General features: G+C 41.6%; 1 protein-coding gene across 7 annotated transcripts in view; it reads left to right on the top strand.

The window, feature by feature from the left end:
• LOC109034364 (protein O-mannosyl-transferase TMTC2) overlaps positions 1-19,232 on the top strand; it is a 317,481-nt gene that overhangs the window by 230,612 nt on the left and 67,637 nt on the right. For all 7 annotated transcript variants that reach the window (XM_072299402.1, XM_072299404.1, XM_072299400.1 and 4 more), the window contains one exon: positions 298-412. In XM_072299402.1, coding sequence (XP_072155503.1) covers positions 298-412 — 115 coding nt within the window. The remainder of the gene's footprint in view (positions 1-297; positions 413-19,232) is intronic.

The following is a 19,232-nucleotide window of genomic DNA, read 5'->3' as shown; positions in this document are numbered from 1 at the left end:
AGCAGAAGTCAAATCGCAAATTCCTCACACATGCAACATCTCCATTGTCGGGGAATAAGGCCGAGTATAATCTGTTTCTGCAGATCCACTCGTCAGCTCTTCGAAAATTTGTCGCCACCACGGGGATTTGAACCTGGGACCTATTGGTCTAGAGCCAGACGCGCTGATCGCTAGGCAAACCTTGCCGGCGAGTTTCAAGTTAAAGAAGTATCATAGAGCAACTTAATTTTCGGCTGTAAAATGTGTACATTTTGAATGCTTCAATCATTTAATTGTCTATATCTATTTTTGTTTCAGCCTACGGGAATCTAGGATCGGTTCTCAGCTCTCAGGGTCGATTGGATGAGGCAGAGCATGCTTTGAAGATGGCGCTCAGTTTCCGACCAAATATGGCTGACGTCCATTACAATCTGTAAGTCCAGAATCAGATTAACAAAAGGACTGCGTCTAGCGAAAAACGATGTAGTGAAATTTTCTGAAAAATTGAGTACAAGATCTTATGAAACCCAAGCGAGAGCATATTTTCTCTCGCCAAAAATTGTAGATCGAGAAGATGTTTTTTTACATTGAGCCGTTTTGGAGAAGGAAAACTTTAACGTCAATTTTTCCGTCAGTTCCGAGTCCCTTCATTTGGTTCTTTTTCGCTGAACGTCATCCAAAGTGTATTTCTCTGGTGTGTGCCCATTATCTTTCCTATTCCAGATATACCACGTACATCTAAAAGGAGTTTTTTTTTAGTGTTTATCTTCAACGATCGTTTGGCTAATTGCGCTGAAAAAGTGGATGAATGAAGACACAAGAGTAATTATAAGCATTCTTTAATTTTTTTCATTTTTTATTTAATTTGATAATCATTTAATTGGTTATTTATTATATTTTAGCAAACGGAATGCTTTTGCAGGGATTTTTCTCCTTCCGGATGAAGCACAGGGTATATTGATTAAAACATTTAGAGCATTTTTAGAGTGATGAAAATTCACGAAACCGTTCTGAAGATAACACCTAGAAAGCTCTGCTACAAAAAAAAAAAAAAAAAAAAAAAAAAAAATGAAAAGCATAATTATAAATTGACATTTTAAAGTTTTTGAATAAAGTTAAATTATACTTGTCCTCTTTCGAATAATGCGGTCGAAATGAAGGAAGAATCAACGTGTCGTGATTTTACTAAATTACCCAAAATTTTCTATTCCTAAGCATCCGTGTAAAATCACAGATTATAACTTGCGCGAGTCATATTTAGTTCATAAAATAGACAATCTCAGTCAGATACAAGAGAGATCCCGCCATAGTATTCCGGCGATGGTGGAGGCTTTCTATTTAAAAGAATTTTCTGGTCCATCAAACGAATAGCTCAAAACGTCATGCCGCTTAGCAGCGAACAAGAATATGTAGATGCATTTTCAAGAGTTGAGTGGTAGAAGATCCAAAAGTTGAAGTGTTCACAATGCTATCGCTCACAAATCCACATTGTTCACAATTTCATCATGCGTTAGCTGCCGTGCGAAGAAAAGTGCAATAAAAACAAACCGACGTTGACAAATTTTTGCCGATAAAAACAAAAAAAATTGATAATTTAACTCATCGTTAAACTTTTCATTAAATTGTATCCACAATTTAATCTAAATTTCTAAAATTTTCAGAGAAAAGTATTCGTAACTCTCTTTGAAAGTGAATTGGCAGAGGAAATTTGGCAACCTTCAATTGTTAATACGACGTTTGACGATAATATGGCAGAATAGAGGTTTGCTACTAATGCGTATTAGGACTGTTAGGTTGCAGATGGCATGATTCTCGACGCGACGTCGGTCGCGGCGCGTGGATACAACTATTCCAGCTCGGTGGCTGCCCGGATTGCATATTCGACCAGTTGAAGGTGCTTGGGCTGCTCCGAGCTCACAGTCAAACTCATGCGTGCCCGCGCGCTGCCGCCGTTAAAAAGACAAACAAGCTGACAAGACACTGCACTGGAGACTTCATTGGGTTGTCCTGCGAGCTCAAACTCTATCCATTTAACGAAAGTTTTTATTCCTCCCGCCGAAGGAAACTCGACTCCCAACTTTGATCCCGACCAAATCCGAAGGTGCAGTGCAGATACTCAGCGCTTAATTAAACTTTCTTCCGCTCGGCTCATTATTTCATTTTTACTGCTTTTCGGCAGGATAAGAGACGAAACTCGGCGAGAGACACTCGCGAGGAGCAATACTACATTCCTCTCCGTCGCGGATCAGAGGTGAATCCTCGCCGCGTGAAGAAACGCGTATGTATCGCGGCTTATCGATGAAGTTGTGCGGTTCTTGCGTAGCGGGCCTTCTGTCTCTCTCTGCTTCCCATTAAGCTCGCGTGTGGAGAGATTCCCGAAGTGAGGAGTCGAGTCTCATTTCCATCCCGGTTCTTCCCGCGGGAGAGACGGAGGGCGGGGATCTCCACACCCGACAAATTATCAACAAATCGTCGCGAAGCGCACAATAAAAAGATTAAAGTCCCGACTCCGACTCGAGGCTTAGCCTTATGCACGCGTAATATAAATGTTAAACAGTTGCGCCGGAATTTCTCATAACGTTATTTTATCTCGCGCATCCTTCTCTATTCTCTCGTGTGGAGGAAAAACCTCGTATGAACACCTAGACGTTGCCTAATTTCTCCCGATGAAACGCGGATTTCGTGGTAAAGTAGGTGAACGTTTTACTTGGATATTTCTGACGATTTCATCTTAATTAAAATTTAGTATATGAACTACACTGAAAAAAATGACATACTGTTTAGCACCTAGGATGTCAAAAATGTGTCTGGTGATTCTGAGATGCTGCCTTGATTGCCCACGCAATTGAATTTGCATTCACAGGATGTAAAATTATCTGCTGAGGCAGTAAAGGTAGCATCTTGGGATCACCGGACACATTTTTGACATCCTAGATGCTAAAACAGCATATTATTTTTTTCAGTGTATGAAATTGCAAAATCATGTGACAAATAAGAAGAAAATGTTATAAGGTTACTTGCATTATTTCAATAAAGTTTGATTGAAGCTTTAATGTAGGTTATAACTCATCAATATCGAGAAAACTACAGTATGCGTTCACGTTTGGCGTCTACTGATGAAAATACAATATACATTTTTTTTTAGAATTCACATGGCACCTTGTAAATTTTCAACCATGCCGAGTCTTAAGCAAGAAAAAATGTGTATCATTATTATTACTTTGTTCTAAAATTTTCGTTCGCTTTTAGAAGATAGACAGAGACTATGACATTTTTGAATTGCACTTTGGAAAAATACTAGTTAGAGGTAGTAGGTTAAGAGGAGAAAAGTAAAAAAAAGGATCGGCAACAGGAAATATGCTGTGTCGCAAATCAATGTATCGACGGCGTAAGTCTGCAACCACGTATTCCGTTCGCGGTGTTTGAAAATCTCCGCTCCTATTTTATTTTTTAAAGGAGAACAAATCTACATTACTCCTTGAAGTATTCGCAGAATTTTCTTGGCACTCAGATGAAAAATCACAGCAGTTTTTGAGAATTGCCGTTGAGTAGTTTTTTCATTTATAAAATAAAGTATGCCAGGAAGTTTGCAAACCGAGATACGTGATCTCTTAATCTCACCCATCTACACCCAAGTGGCATTCCTCAACGGAAAAATCGCTATATATTGCGATTTTATTGGCGATAAAATCGCCTGGATCATCAACATCTGGGCGATTATCCTCGATCTTATCGCGATAAAATCGCGCTTTTATCGCACGACGAGTTATCGCGATATTTTCGAATTAAAAATCGCGATAAATGGCGATTTACTCTTGATTTTATCGACAAAAATTGATCGCGAATGTATCGAACCAAAAATTGCGATGTGTAGCGATTTAATCGCCATAAATCGCAATTTTTAATGCGATAATATCTCGATATATTGCCACCAATGCCACCTATATAATCGCGATAACCAACCGATAAAATCGCTATTTATCGCGATCACTGCTACTTGGGAGTGCTCTCTACTTGAGCGCGCACCGTGCTGTACGCGCAATGCATGAAGTATCCTGCAGACTTGTAAGGCGCTACTATGCGCGCCGCGCGTACCGTGCTGTACGCGCAATGCATGAAGTATCTTGCGGTATTGTAAGGCGCTATTATGCGTTCAACGCCGTGCGCGCCAGCCCCGCGCTGGCCGCACTGTGTTCGACGCGTTTATTCAAACTTGCAGTGTCAGCGGCTTTCAACTTATATGATTTTGAAGTCTTTGCGGATGGCGGAAGGATAAATGACGATTTAATCTCGATTTTATCGACGAAAATTGATCGCGATTTTATTAAACCAAAAATTGCGATGTGTAGCGATTTAATCGCCATATATCTCAATTTTTACTCCGATAATATCTCAATGTATTGCCACCGATATAATCGCCATAACCAACCTATGAAATCGCTACTCATCGCGATCACTGCTACTCGGGCAGTCGAAAATGTCAAAGAAAAATAGTGTAACTTCTCAAAAAAATCAACAAGTTATCGAGAGAAATTAGGCAACCTTCGAATGCCAGTACCTAAGGTCTTCTTCCGTGAGAACAGCAGTATTTTCTCCCTTCATTTGGAGTCGCGCGCGCTAGGATTGCACCGCGCGATCAGAGATGGACCCAGCCGCGAGATTCCGCGCTACGCTCTGATAAACTAAGGAAATATAAAGAGTAAATAGGAATTGATGGGGGAGGCGAAATATAGGATGGGCGAGGGAGAGGGGGAGGGAGAGGGAGGGGAGAGGCCAAGACGAGGGAGGAAACGCGACGTAATTTCTTCACTTGGAGTTTTGATACTTCCTATTCGGGTGAAGCTAAATCCTGCTTTTTAGCTCGCCTCGGTAGGAAGCAAATTTACAGTTTAATTTAAGAGGCTTACCATTTTATTTATTGTTTCGACTCGGAGTGTGAGTAATGAGAGCCCCTACAAAAATACATTTCCTTATACCCCGTTTTCATTCCTTCGCCATTTCCGTCAAGTTTTCCTTATGCTCACTATTTCCGGTTTATGGTCCGCCCAGACCGAACGGGGTCGGATCCCGTCTCTTTCGAAACGCTATTTACGCGGGCACCTTCGGCTCCGAGCGCGGTCCTTGACTCGCAGTCTGGAAATGGTTTGTTTAAACCTGGGGGAGGGGAGGGGGGTAGATTCTCCGATCACTATTATTATTTATCGACGAATAGCGTTGGTAAGATCGGGATTTTTCGATCAAGGGCAGTCGATACCGTTTCAACAGTTGGACAGTATTTTTCAATTCAGACCTACCATTTCTGTCTTGGTTTAGAAATAACGCATAAAAGGACTCTTGATTCAAGCATATTTAAATACTATTATTTATTCCCTATGCTTATGGCCATTATCACCTCTGCGGATCGAAAGAAAGAATGAATGAAAGAAAGAAAAGGCATACAGAGAAAATCCAGTTTTGAGGGAACGCATTCGATAGTTCAACGTCCTCTTGCCACTCTATCTGCAAATTTTTCAACTATTTTTGAAAAAATTAAAAACCTGGTTTCAGATTTTTTTCTCAAGCATTCCTCGTCAAAATCTCAAGTATTTAATTCGTAAACTTAATTACAAGTAGCAAAAATAAAATGAAGAGCTATACGTCTTTCTACCGGAAAACACTTTATTCGCAGACTTGTCACTTCCTTTTTTCTTTCCCCTTACTCTATCTTTGACCATACACAAATTATCTATTTTTGGGTATCAAAATTGTGAATATTCAGAAATGCGCGCTCTACGTGAAAAAATTCAAGTCGCTGTACGCCTTGTTTTTATAGAGAAATGCCTCAATTGACAAACCGCACGCATTTTTGATGGACGACATCACGAAGATTGAAAATGCGTATTCCCCACAAAATGGTCGTGCCTACTGCATTACTGCATCAACTACTAGAGTCCCTTTATACCCAGAGTTACGATATCTCACTTTTGGTTGGGCTCTGGTTGGGCTGAAAGTGGCCTAAAAAAAATCCAATTCTGATTAGTTTTTGCTCATGGAGTCACAAACGAGTGCACCAAGATGACGGTACCTCGAATGTGAACAAAAGTAATGAAAATATAACTAAATTATGGATTATCAAGAGTGAATTGTTATTTTCATCGCACCAAAATGAAAATATATTAAGAAATTATCCACCAATCAATCTAATTTTATTTTATTGCAATTTCTTTGGTTAGGTTTTGATAAGTTTTGTTGATGATTGTTTTTGGATTACAGACATCGCAGGTTTCCTTATCCTTATCCCTCAATATCTTTCGTTTGAGTGCACTCTTTTTTGCCTCCATGGCCAGCATAGGCCGGCTGCTAGCCAGCTGATAATCGAGATGTCTTAACTCTGGGTATAAAGGGACTCTATCAACTACGAGAATGACTTTAGATTCCTCCTTAAAAGCAAGTTACGTATTTTTCAATGTAAAATATCAACCTGTTGGTTGCGTTTGCCACCGAGCGGATAATAAAATCATCGAGGCGCTTCATTAAAATTGCACCGCGCGGCATCAGCGGCATTAAGCCGGCAGTAAAACGTCCATCACTCTCAAGATGCAACAATTAACGACCCGGGCCGACGCCCGCGCGAAGTTTAATAGCTTTCCGTTTAAGAAGCTGAGCGCAGCGTTTTGTTCCCCGTTTTAATTCGCGATAAGCTCTCCCGGAAGGAAGCAGAGTCTTGTCCGATAACTCGGCAGACTTAACGTCCGATCGGGTCTCGTTTGCCGTCGAGTGTCTGTTTTTACGACCGCTGCCGCTGTCGGGCCCAGTCAATTACCGGTGCCTCCTTGTTGATCTATTGTTACTCTATCGGGTGTAATGGTCTCTTTTTGTGATGACGTGGTGATTCGTATGCAACCACTCAGTGACCTCAGTCAGGGTGGCAAAATTTCATGAGAATTAAAATCTTGACATTTCTCGTGAAATGTTTCATGAAATTTATGAAAGATATTGAAAAGTGTCGGCTTCTTTTCATGTTTCGTGAAATGTGAAAATTGTGACTTTCTTCTATTTTTGTGTGTTTTAGTGCGGGTTGCATACTCTAGCCCCTGAAAAATATGAATCATTTCACCGAAATGTTCAATCTTTCATTTCTTTCTTACGTTTCATGCCACCCTAACCTTAGTTTTCTCCCTATCACTCCCGAGCATTCTCGAGGAAAATGGAGATCATCATCCGGTCACCTTCCGGCCAAAGTATCACAAGCGCCATGCGAAGTTTCAAAATTTGCACCGCCATTTTGTTTTTTTACAGAGAAATTGTTGGTTGAGTGTGTTTGAAAATTTCACTGAATTTTATCGGCAGCCTAAAGAAAATTCAGTGAAATTTTCGGACAGGTTCGTTGAACAAGTTCTCTGTAAAAAAATAAAATGGCGGTGGAAATTTTGAAACGTCGCATGGTGCTTGTGATACTTTGGCCGGAAAGTGACGATCTATTAATGAGCTCATAACAGAAAGGAGACATTTCTAAGGAGCTATTCTAATTTCAATGGCTGTAAATCAAAACCACTTATGCCCATTGCGGTGTTTCGAAACCTCTGCTTCCAGTTTATATTTTGGACGGGAATCAAATCAACTAAATAGCTTGGAATTCAAACAGAAAATTTTTCTAACAGCAAAGAAAAATCAAAGAGGAGCTCAAGACTTTACGTTGACTAGTTTTTCAGAGACCAAATAAAGTATGTCAGGAAGTCTGCAACGTCGCAAACCGACCTACGTAGTCTCGAACTTCGGCCATCGGTATGAGAAATTAATCAAATTAAATTGAGTAATAATTCTACCATTAACTCTTTTTTCCATATTTATTTCCGCCTCTATCCCTTCGAAAGTCACACGACTCATCCAAACTCCGAGGATTTCACGGTAACCACGGACACGACAATGAATACAACGTAGAAAATCCTTGAGAACTAACATCCGCTGCCGCACGTTGTGCCCAATAAATCCAGAGCGCCTGCAATTTTTTCGTATGCAACCCGGACATCCTTGGAACACGAATAAGTTGCATCCAAACCCAGCCGTTGAAAAGACCGGAGCACCTTCAATCGTTTCCGCTAATGATAACAAAATGCCATTCATTGCATTCATACACCATTACACGAGTGATCGGGCTGTTTGAAAATTCAATCAAATTGAAAAAAAGAAAAAAGTAAATTAAATGTTTCAAACCGTTTCAAAATGGCGGCCGGTTAAAGTTCAAAATGGCCGAAATTTCACACCGGTTATTTTTCGATGGATTTGCGCGAAAATCGGTATGTAGGGGTATTTTGACACGAGAAAAACGAATTTGACGTTCGATTTTAAAAAAAAACCGAAATTTTCAAAATGGCCGCCGGTTAAAGTTCAAAATGACCAAAAATTTATTTTTTTATAAATCTAAGTTCAAATGTGTTTATCTTATGCCAAAATACTCTCAAATTCCAAGTTTTAGGCAAATCCATCAGGAAAAAACCAAGGTGAAAATTTTCGGCCATTTTAAACTTTAACCGGCGGCCATTTTGAAAATTTCGGTTTTTTTGAAAATCGAACGTCAAATTCGTTTTTCTCGTGTCAAAATACCCCTACATACCGATTTTCGCGCAAATCCATCGAAAAATAACCGGTGTGAAATTTCGGCCATTTTGAACTTTAACCGGCCGCCATTTTAAAACGGTTTGAGATATTGACTTCGGGTTTGCGCGAAAAGTTTTCTTTTTTTATGCTCTTTCGAACGAGCTATCACAAAGGGGGTCTTCCTATTTGAAAATTCAAAGTTGGGGGCCGTTGCCCCCCCCCAAGGGGGCCCCCCTGAAAATTTGAGGGGGGCCGAAAAGTAGCTCCCTTTGACCTAGGAATATCCCCCAAGTTTCAAATCTTTATCTCAATTAGGTAAAAAGTTAGAGGGGGTGGAAGGGACTTTTGGATCACCCTGTATGGATCTCCATGGTGGAAAGACAATTCAAACTGACTTTTTGATGCTTAAAAATTGGAATTGGGGAGCGAATTTTGCTCAGAATACGCATTAAGACTAGTTTTGCTTGAAATCGTTAATATGACAATTTTTTAAAAAAACTGCACTCAAAACGCCTTATCCTCCAAGCCCCTCAGTGATCGTTTTAATACAACTTTTTAATATCTAATGTGGCTTTTAGCCAGACCGAAATGAAGAGGTTAAGGTTACTGGATGGTTTTAATTACTTCACATCACTTGTATTCTATTCGTAACAATGCTCCAGGTAGGGAAGCGCTGAGCGAAACCTCGCCTGAAACGGCATCAGCGGAGCAGCGAGCGCTCTGTAAAAGAATCCGCCGAAAGATTAATGGTGTTGCACTGTTTTTTCACCATCTTCCTCCCCTCTCCTCCCCTCCCCGCCCCCTGGATCCCGAGCACCGCAAGATATTTAATAAAAATAATATGCCATTGTTATTTTCCCCTTTTTTCGATCTTCAGCCGGCCGCTGCGCCCCTGCTCGGAGGTTTTGTAAATTGTATTCCATTAGAGATTACAAATTGCGAAAAAAGAATAAAAAATTAACTGTAATAAATGAAGCACACTAGGATGAGAAGGCTCAGCACCACGGCTCATTTTCAGCCCTGTCCAGTGTTGCCGAGTGTGGCTAAGATCTCCGGTTTCAACAACTCCTTTAACATACACTGGAAAAAAAAGTAGCTTGGATCTAGAGTCCAGACTCTTGAAAACAATGACAAGAAAAAATACTCTCGATTCAATCGGATTTTTGCTTAAATCAAGAACCCAGCCTCTTAATTTAAGCGGATTTTCCTTTTGGTTCAAACAAAAAGTAGATTGAATCAAGAGTGTTTTTTCTCGTCATTGTTTTCAAGAGTCTGGACTCTAGATCCAAGCTACTTTTTTCCAGTGTAGTCAATATTTTTCAGATTAGAATTTAGTTGATTTTCGCCTTCGTTTTTTTTAAAATTTTGAATGAATTCATGCATGGTATAAAAATATTATTTTTCTCGCAATTCAAGCTTTGGACTTCAATACCCATGTCAACCGGAAACATGATTTTCAGCCCTTTCTGTCCGAATAAGCTCTGACAGAGTGGTTCGAATTCCAAGACTGGAAAATTTTGAGTTTGAGTAGATCAGGGCGTGACTCTTGTCATCGAATCTATCTATCTGATCGGAGATCTTATTTGTGTATACACCAGGGGTTAAAAATAATGCCTCCATATTTCTGGGTAGGGAAGGGATTTTCATCAATATACAACCGCATAAAATGAATTAAAACGAAGTGATAACAATAATTTCCTTCTGCTTATTCACGAAAAATAGCTGAGACGTAAGAAATCTATTTATAAATTTGAGTCCCCCAAAAATTCATTTCTTGCACGAAAATATGTGAGATGTACGTGTTTAGAGCATTGAGTACTAAAAAATGCCCCTACACTTGTAGTTTTTCAGGTGATTTTTTATTTGTATAACATTCCAAAGCATTCAGCGAGGCTTATTCAGTAAAATTATAACTGGGGATAAAAGTATTCATCTAAACTAGGTATACCTATACAGTCCAGAGACTTATTTCACATCATGATGCATGACCGTCTTCGAGCAAAAAAGTCTTTAATCCAAATAAACTCAAAAGTTGGCCCATTGACCAGCGAGTTTTGAAGTTTACCGCTCAAAAAACGTGGTTCTAGGAAAAATCTACTTGAAACTCTCCTATGCTATGTCGAGGGTAAGACACTCTTAGACCTTAACGCAACTTCACGTACCCCAATATTCTGCAAGGAGAAAGTTTTCCTTCAACGTCTCGAAATCTGATTTTTCGACCCAGCCAAACAAAAATCGCTTTGGAAAAATTTTGTCGAACTGAAGTATATTTCTTTCAGGGGCGGTCTTTAAGTTTCCAACAGTTTTTTCCCAACACAACACTCCACAAAATCTGGCAATAGGGTTTGAGGGTTGGAGATACCGCTCTCCCAAATGAGTATCAAGTGACATGGCATCCCCTTTTCCTCCCTTGCCAGACCGGCGAATCGTCCCCGGTCCGTGTCCTGCAATTCCGGGATTTTTCACACGATCCGACAACGGAGCTCGTCTCTTTTACCCACCTTTATCAGTCTTGAAGCTCCGTGTCTCCCCCACCGCTTCCTCGCGCCTCTTATCTCTTCCTCTTCGCTGCAATTTGAATTTCGACACCCGTTCTCAAATCTTCTCCTCCCACTTCATTATTCACACTCCGCCCCCTCCGCTGTTCTACACCGGGGATAATGTCGGGTCGGTTAATGTGACCCGCGGGGTAATGAATGTCTAATCGAATTGCCTTCATCGACTTGGATTTTTTACTTAAAAATGAACGGATACGTGGTATCTCTCCCTGGGCTATAGTTAGCGTCATTACGAGGGTTTTCTCTTGGATGCGTGGAGTTTGCAAGGATGTCATTTTCGGCTCGGGCAGTGTAGGCAGTTGCCATTATTTGCTTACTTACCAATGGCGCCACTGCCCGGTAAGGGCTTATTTGGCCTCTGAGACAACTACTCTTGGGGTGAAACGCAGAACCTTGTCTTCCACCTTTTGCAACAATGTGCACATTAAAGACGCAAACAAGTAAATCAAAATCGAGGAGAACGCAGTTCGAAAAGCGCAACTTTTCCGCAAATTTAAAACGCCCCGATTTCACGCCGAACCAAATGATGTCATCCGACACCAATTAGAAGCATCACGGGTTTCTATAACTTCCGTCAACTGTCTCTCTACTCCTCGCTCTATATCCTCAGAATCGAAGAATTGTTCTTGTCAGCTGCGGTTAACAAGCAGCAATTTTACATTGAAATGCGTTTTATTCAAACAAACATCAGTGAAAAATGAGAGGAGATTGCGATTTAACTACCTTTAGTACATCACTTCCATCAGTATTCCGCCACTCCGTTGCGTTTGGCATTCCTTCTAGTTTTGGGACTTTTTGAAAGCGGCTTTGTCCAGGATTTTGGCTCCAAAAATACTCAACAAATTACCTCAAAATATATATTCACCTGGTACTTTCAGAATATTAAATAAAATTAAATCAAAAGGTTTAATGCAGTGGCGAGGCGTTAATGATCGACAACTCCCTATTTGAAGCTCAGGGCCGGATTCACCTACTTGCCGCCCATGGGCCGCCTATATTTTGCCGCCCCCTTCTCATCTCATTCGTTTTGAAACTCAATAAAAACCATCAAATGAACGTGCCAGCGGGGGAGGGGTGCATAAGACGCATTTACTCGTGTTGAACACATTTTTTGGGAAAACTCTGTCAACACTACTTGCAAAAGTTCACGAAAGTTTGCGCGAAAGTTAAGTTCCGTAAACCTATCTCTGTGTGGACAAGGCCTTCCATTCATAAGAAATGAACGAACAAATTATGAAAGAACAAACATAAATGTGGTTCAATGATTTTAACTTCCGCCGCCGCGCGGCGCAGACCGCATTGTGTTGGACGCAATGCGTGAAGTATTCACGCAGCCTTGTAGGCGCTACGCGTTTCACGTTGACCGCACTGTCTTTGGCGCAATGCGTGAAGTATTCATGCATTCTTGTAGGCGCTATCCGCCTCACGCTGACCGCAATGACCGCACTGTGTTTGATGCAATGCGTGAAGTATTCGTGCAGTCTTGTAGGCGCTAATATGTGTTACATGCCGATCGCCGCGCCGAGGGCTTCTCCTTTTCATCTCAAGTCCTCGTTATCATTTCTCTCTAAGTCGCGCCGTTCCAGGCCAAATTGCGTGTTTGGCTTCTCTCTCTCTTAACTCGACTTATTGAAGGTGCTGCTTCTTGTATCACTAAAAGACGACAAAATTAGAAATTACTATACTCTCAGGTAATGAGAGATTTTGTCACCTCTTCTCGTTTGTAAGTTTGTTTTTATAAATCCGATTTTTTTTTATACCTACACTTTAAAAAATTGCAAATTTTTGCCGCCCCTTAGATTTGCCGCCATGGGCCGCGGCCCATGTGGCCAGCCTCTTAATCCGGCCCTGTAGAAGCTGTGGCAAAGAATTGATTATTAAGGTGTTCGTTGCGAAACACCCCGTTTATCGATCATTTTCTATTGGTTTAAGTGGCAGAGCAATCGATTTTTCGCAAAGTTAGTCACGCCACTGGTTTAATAGCCCATTCTTCTTGAGCTGATTTATTCACATTGGTCCTTAAAAGCTCAAAACTGCAGAAGCAATCAAAGACTGGCATAGAAACGGCAATACTCTCGCACCATATAAACACTTTAGAAATAAATCCCGTAAATCAAGAAGAAAAAAGTAGCTGAAGGCCGAGAACCGGTTGCGCGGACCGAAAAAACCCTCGCCGCCCTCCAATAATCGGGGCGGGCTCGTGGCGGCAACGGCTGGGCTGGGGGGGGGGGGGGGGACTTGTCGCAGTTGGTCGCGGAGTAGGAACGTCAGGCGGTTAAATTACGGGCGGTGGAAATGAGGACATTAATTAAGTAATTTAGTCGGAGCAGTCAGCGGCAGATGGCTCCGAGGTGTTTTATTCGGGCCGGTAATGCAGGAGCGTTGTTAGTTTCGCGGTTCCCCGACTCGGGGCCCCCTCTTAAGCATTACTTCCGTTCGGGCACGTACTCCCGTCCTACCCGCCGAGATACCGCGCTTTTCCGGCGGAGCGCCCAATCCCCGGCAAGCGTCCCGTCGTGGTGCACCGCTCTCTACGGCGTCCGGCCCCCCTCGCCCCCCCCCCCCCCCCCTCCCCGGAGGAGCCCTCGACCGGAATCAACGAGGCTCCTGACAGACTGAAAAAGATGCATTTCCCCCACGGATTTCCTCCTCTTCTTCAACTCTAAGAAATCGGGGCGTTTTCCCAGGGTGCCCGTGGACCCATTATAAAGGGTAGGAATTGAGCTAAATTTTGCATCCGAAGGAAATGCTATTCTTGGATCGTAGGAACAATACGTGAACCGCGTTTAACAGAAAGGAACCAAGCCACACCAGCTGTTGCCAAATTTAATTGGTCAATTAAATTTTTTAATTTAATTTTTTTTTTCGTGCAAATTTCAGTGAATTTTCTCGATAGTACGAAGACATTTCCGATTTTGAGGTAAAAACGCTTAACGAGCTCATTTATAATTTCGATGTTTAAGCTGACCTATTTTCGAAGTAAATTAACGAATGAAATCGACGGACTGAAATTCAGGGGCAGACTTCACGGCGAAGGGAACGTAAATACAATAGAACGGGGCTGCAAGTTGAGTCGGACGGTCGGTGGCAGGTCCGACTAACGAGCAGCGGACAAGGAAAATTGGAAAAAAGAGACGAGTCCTAAAGAGGATAAAGCAACCTCTTCCGAGTCGAAGGATTCTCTCGAATTTACAACATAATCAGTCCTCCTTCAAAGAAAAAGTTTATAATGTAAAACTTCCAAGCTCTAACTCGAATTGAGGGCGCGAGTTCGATACACAACCTCGTTGCCCGTTCCTGCATTTCACACCTATTCTTATTCTAAGTCGAATCATCGATGTATCACTGAGAATAAAAAGTTCGGTCATATGAACCGAATGTACAGTGTTCAATATTGGCCTTATAGTTCGGTTCATGCGACCGCTCTCTCGGTTCATGCAACCGAGCTTTTTCGTTAGCTTTGTACGGTTTGAATGCTCGGTTGCATGAACCGAACAATACGGTCGATTTTGAAAACCGTTCATTCGGTTCATATGACCTATCTCCTTTTCTCAGTGACGGCCAACTTCAATGGTGTAGTGGTGAAGGTAGTGGTAGTTTGTCTTGTCACCAGAACTTTATTTCTCGATTCAAGCCCTGGCGGTGACGGATTGCTTAAGACACTCAAAAATCTGTGGAAAAATATGTTTAACACCGGGAAACTCATGGAAACGTCTTATTCGACCAGAGTCATTTCGAAAGCACCGAACCGGAAGAATTTTTTTTTTATTCTTTATATTATTTTATGTTTTTTTATTTCTATTAACTCACCTGATGTCGCGTTATCAAATCCTGATGATGGCTGAATGGCCGCATGGCGTCTAGACAAAAAATATCGCGAGCCGGTGAGATATTAAAAATAAATCGTTTAATTCACGGAAATGTCTGTTTCTATACTATAAGCTCTCAGACCTCCTAAATATCAACTATAGCTCAAACTAAATGATAGGAGGATGCAAGTCTTATCAGTTGGCCCCTTTGCGACTTTTTAAGAATTTGGAATCCACGAAAAGAAACTGACTTTAAACTAATTCACGATATTTGGATTGCATTTAGCAAAAAGGAACCAGCGCGATCACAGTGTTAAAAATGTTGCTTCTTCATAATGGGTCACTAAACCGTGAACGAATTTTGACTTGCGAATATAGTTTTCTGAAGGAAAATGACGCGTAGAACACGATGCACACATTAAAAACGCGAACAAGTAACTCAATAAACGAGAAATGCGCAGTTCAAATCGCTCAACTTATACGCAAATTTAAAACGCCCCGGTTTCGCGCCGCGCCGAATGATGTCATCCGGCACCAATCAGAAGCGGGCACGGGTTTCCACGACTTCCGTCAAATGTCTATCTACTCTTCGAATATGAAAACAATACTAAAGTCGAAATTATATCTTTTGAATTCAAGACTTGAATCTCATTCATATGTTAGCTGTAATAAGCGAGCAACAATTCCATATTGAAACACGTTTTATTTTAACAAACATCAGAGGAAAATGAGAGAAGATTGCGATATGACTACCGCAGTGCGTCAACACCGTCAATTTCCCGCCTTTCGGGTGCGTTTGAAATGTCTTGCAGTTTTTAGATTTTTCAAAAGCGGGTTTCTCCGCGATTTCGGCTCCATAAAAATGCGGATGAATCACCACGTTATCTGCTCACATTGTACTTTCAGAATATTCAATAAAATAAACAAGGTTTAGTGACCCATTACCTAAAAAATCTCCCGGAATCGTAAATAGTTTTTGCTTCCCACCGAAAATTCTTAATTTTAAAGGAAAATATTTCTGTAAATTTCAATACTGTACATATATTGAGCATTTTTAAAATAAAAGAAGAAGTTGCGCGATTTTGAAAACACTGGTTCCTTTCTGCTAAATGCGATCCATTTATACTGCAGAATTTCAATTGATCTCTTAACGAGAATCTTTGCATCTCAAAAAAATGAGTTCCTCCATCGCTGGATGGAGCCCGTAAGTTTTGACGTGGAGCTGATTTGGCAAGCTCAACTCACGCCTCCGCGCGGACCCAGCTCCCCGACATTGTTTCGGGGGGCGAAATAAAACGGGAACGAAGTCGCGAGACGAGGGAATCAAAGTAATAACAATAAATAGACCGTGTTTAATGGGGCACGGCTTCCTGCCCATCGTCTAGACGGAGCGGGTTGCATCGCGCATCGGTCAGGCGTAGGCCGATATACATGTATATACGTTATCGGAAAAAATATGTACGAGCGCATATATCCGATATTGGAAACCCGGCGGAGGACAAAGTTTCGCGGGAGGCGGAAGGGGCGAGGGACAGGATCAACAAGAGAAATGGAATAGATTCGATGATGGCGAAAACTTCATGTTTACTCGTTAAAAAGGGACCGGTCGAGATTAATTATTATTGAAAAAGTTTTCATATTTTCCGGCGACCTCTCGTCGAGATATTCCCTCCTCGGTCGAGGATCGAGGGCCGCTCTCGACCTTGTCTTTCCGGTTAAGGGGCCTTTCAAGTATTACGGAACGCAGTTTTTCTGCTTTTCATCCCCCTTCCCCTTTTGCATCGTGCTTCGTCGCTCCCCGAAAGTAAGGACGTAACTTAATTTTCATATGAGCCCTGGAAATCGTGGAGTTATACGGATGATAAGGTTCATCTTAACGTGCAGGTACGCCTTTATGTCAGGGGAGCGACGACTGCCCTATGATGGAGCTTTAGAGTTCGCTTTTATGAGTTACGTAATGTACGAGGTTGAGGATTTCATGAGACCTCATTGCACAGGTAAAAGTTATCAGGTAAAGTTACAAGGTAAAAATTACATGGCTGATAGGTGAATTGATTTGAACAGAAAGTAACCAAACTACAATTTGTAGAAACAGAAAAAATGTGTGTCTTGAGTTCAGGTCATTGAATTGTCTTCCAATCAAAAAATCCAGTTTGAGAATAACATATTTAAGCCGAATCAGATGGAATCGATGTAGATTTTTTCATTCACCTTTACAACAGAATACAATTTCAGACTTTTTTAATCAGTTTTAACTTGATGTGAATCGGCACATCTCTGCTTAACTTGGATCTTCCATTTCAGTCATTGCTCAACTCATTTCAATCTAAAAATAACTTCGGAAATCAATCAGCAAACGTGTGAAAATAATGATTTTCGATTATAAAATCGCTAACAAGACAACACTAACAATAAGCTAATCAAAGCTTCAATTTTCCTATCCTCAGAGAAGTGAATGTCAGAAAATATATATTGTATATATTATATTACATATTTGACAAATTTTGTGATAAGAAGCATTGCAAATCATTATAGAGTTTATCAAAAAGCATTACAAAGAATTATAGAGGCCATCAAAAAGCATCACAAATAATAATTATGGAGTCCATCTAATTGAGAGGGACTTCTCTGCCAAATCTTTGTCGAGCTGCTGCGATGTTAAATCGTTGTTGCACTCACCAAAAAAAGTTCGGTTACACACCGAAGTTCGGTCCATATGGAACCCGGTACAGTTCGGTTTGCATGTACGAATTTCGGTTGAGCTAACTGAATTTTCAGTCATGCAAACCGAACTATTCCGTGTTTCATCTGGATCGAACTTTGGTACCTGTAACCAAACTTTTTTTCAGTGGTACTAGTGACGGGTTGAGAGCAAAAAACATTTGTTACAGTGGCGAGGCGTGGATGATCAATTGGATTGCATTTTGCAAAAAGGAACCACTAGCATTGCAATGTTGCTAAGATTGTGCAACTTCTTTTGTCTTGGAGGAAAAACCCGATTATCCATTAATAGTTTCCATTTTACTCGCTAAAAACTGTAAATTTAAAACAAAAATTACCATCTAAATTTAACAGTTTTTCACGATTTCCGCAATTTTATTGCAAAAGATGAAGTTGCACAGTCTTAGCATCATTGCAATGCTAGTGGTTCCTTTTTGCAAAATGCAATCCAATTATCAATATTTCCACATTTGAAGCTATGGAAAAGAATCGATTATTAAGGTGTACGTCGCGAGCAACCTGTTCGTCGATTCTAATCCACAGGTTAAAATGGCAGATCAATCGATACATCTTAACACGCCACGCCACTGGCTCGTGACTATCTGAGCGCCAGAAAATATTTTATCAAACAACATTTTTTTGGGGCAATATCCTGAATCAAGTGCCAGAAAATGAATAAAAAACCATGAAGTTGTGGTCCGACGCTCGGCATTTTTCTCGGCTTGGCAGCGGCCACCCGGAGAATACGGAACCGACGCCCGGAGGGCTCGCACCGCGAGAGCGTGCGACGGGCGCGATAAAGATACTGTTTTTGTCAACTCAACACTAAGTGTCGTGACAGATTTGATTGATTTATCTCGAGTTTCTCTTCACACCTTCAACAGTCAATTTCACCCCCGTCGCGCCTCCCTCCCCCTCCCCCTTCCCGGGATCTTTCCCTGGCCCCGGACTTTTTTCCCTTTCATTTGTCATGCAAGACAATTCCCGGTCGACGACGGCCCATTGTTCGGCGACTCCTCGTGACTTCGGAATGATGGATGGTGGATTTTTCCCGCGCTTTTGTTGGGCTTCTTTAATGAAAAGTAAACAGGCTTCCCCCGCCGAGTGGATTTCGGAGCGCCTCCCCCCCCCCCCCCCTACTCAACCCCCGCGGAAAAGTGCGTTAGAGCGCGAGTTAATTTTTTACCGCCCGCGCTCTTTGTGGAGAATCTGAGGTGTTTAAGGAAACGAATCAGTGGCGTGGCGTGCTTTGCGATATATCGATTGATACGCCACTCGAACCTATGAAAAAAGATCGATTATCAGGGTGTTCGCAGCGAACACCTTAGTAATCGATTCTTTACCATAGCTTCAAATGGCGAGATATCGATCATCGATCATTCACGCCACGCCACTGAAACGAAACACCGCGCGACTTTTATATTTTCGACTCGCCTATGATGGATTTGTTCCGCGTTTTACAGACTGAAAAAAGTCAGGGCTATATAGACGTATACCATCTGCTCAGACGTTCCGGCTCAGAGGCCGAAAGTTCCGGGTGCTGGAGACGCAGCTTCGACTGCTCGTCCTGCTTCGACGCCTGAAACTT

Source organism: Bemisia tabaci, chromosome 4 (assembly GCF_918797505.1).
Source record: "Bemisia tabaci chromosome 4, PGI_BMITA_v3".
NCBI lineage: Eukaryota > Metazoa > Arthropoda > Insecta > Hemiptera > Aleyrodidae > Bemisia > Bemisia tabaci.
Note: the sequence above shows the minus strand (reverse complement) of the source record. Positions and strands in the feature narration are given on the sequence as shown.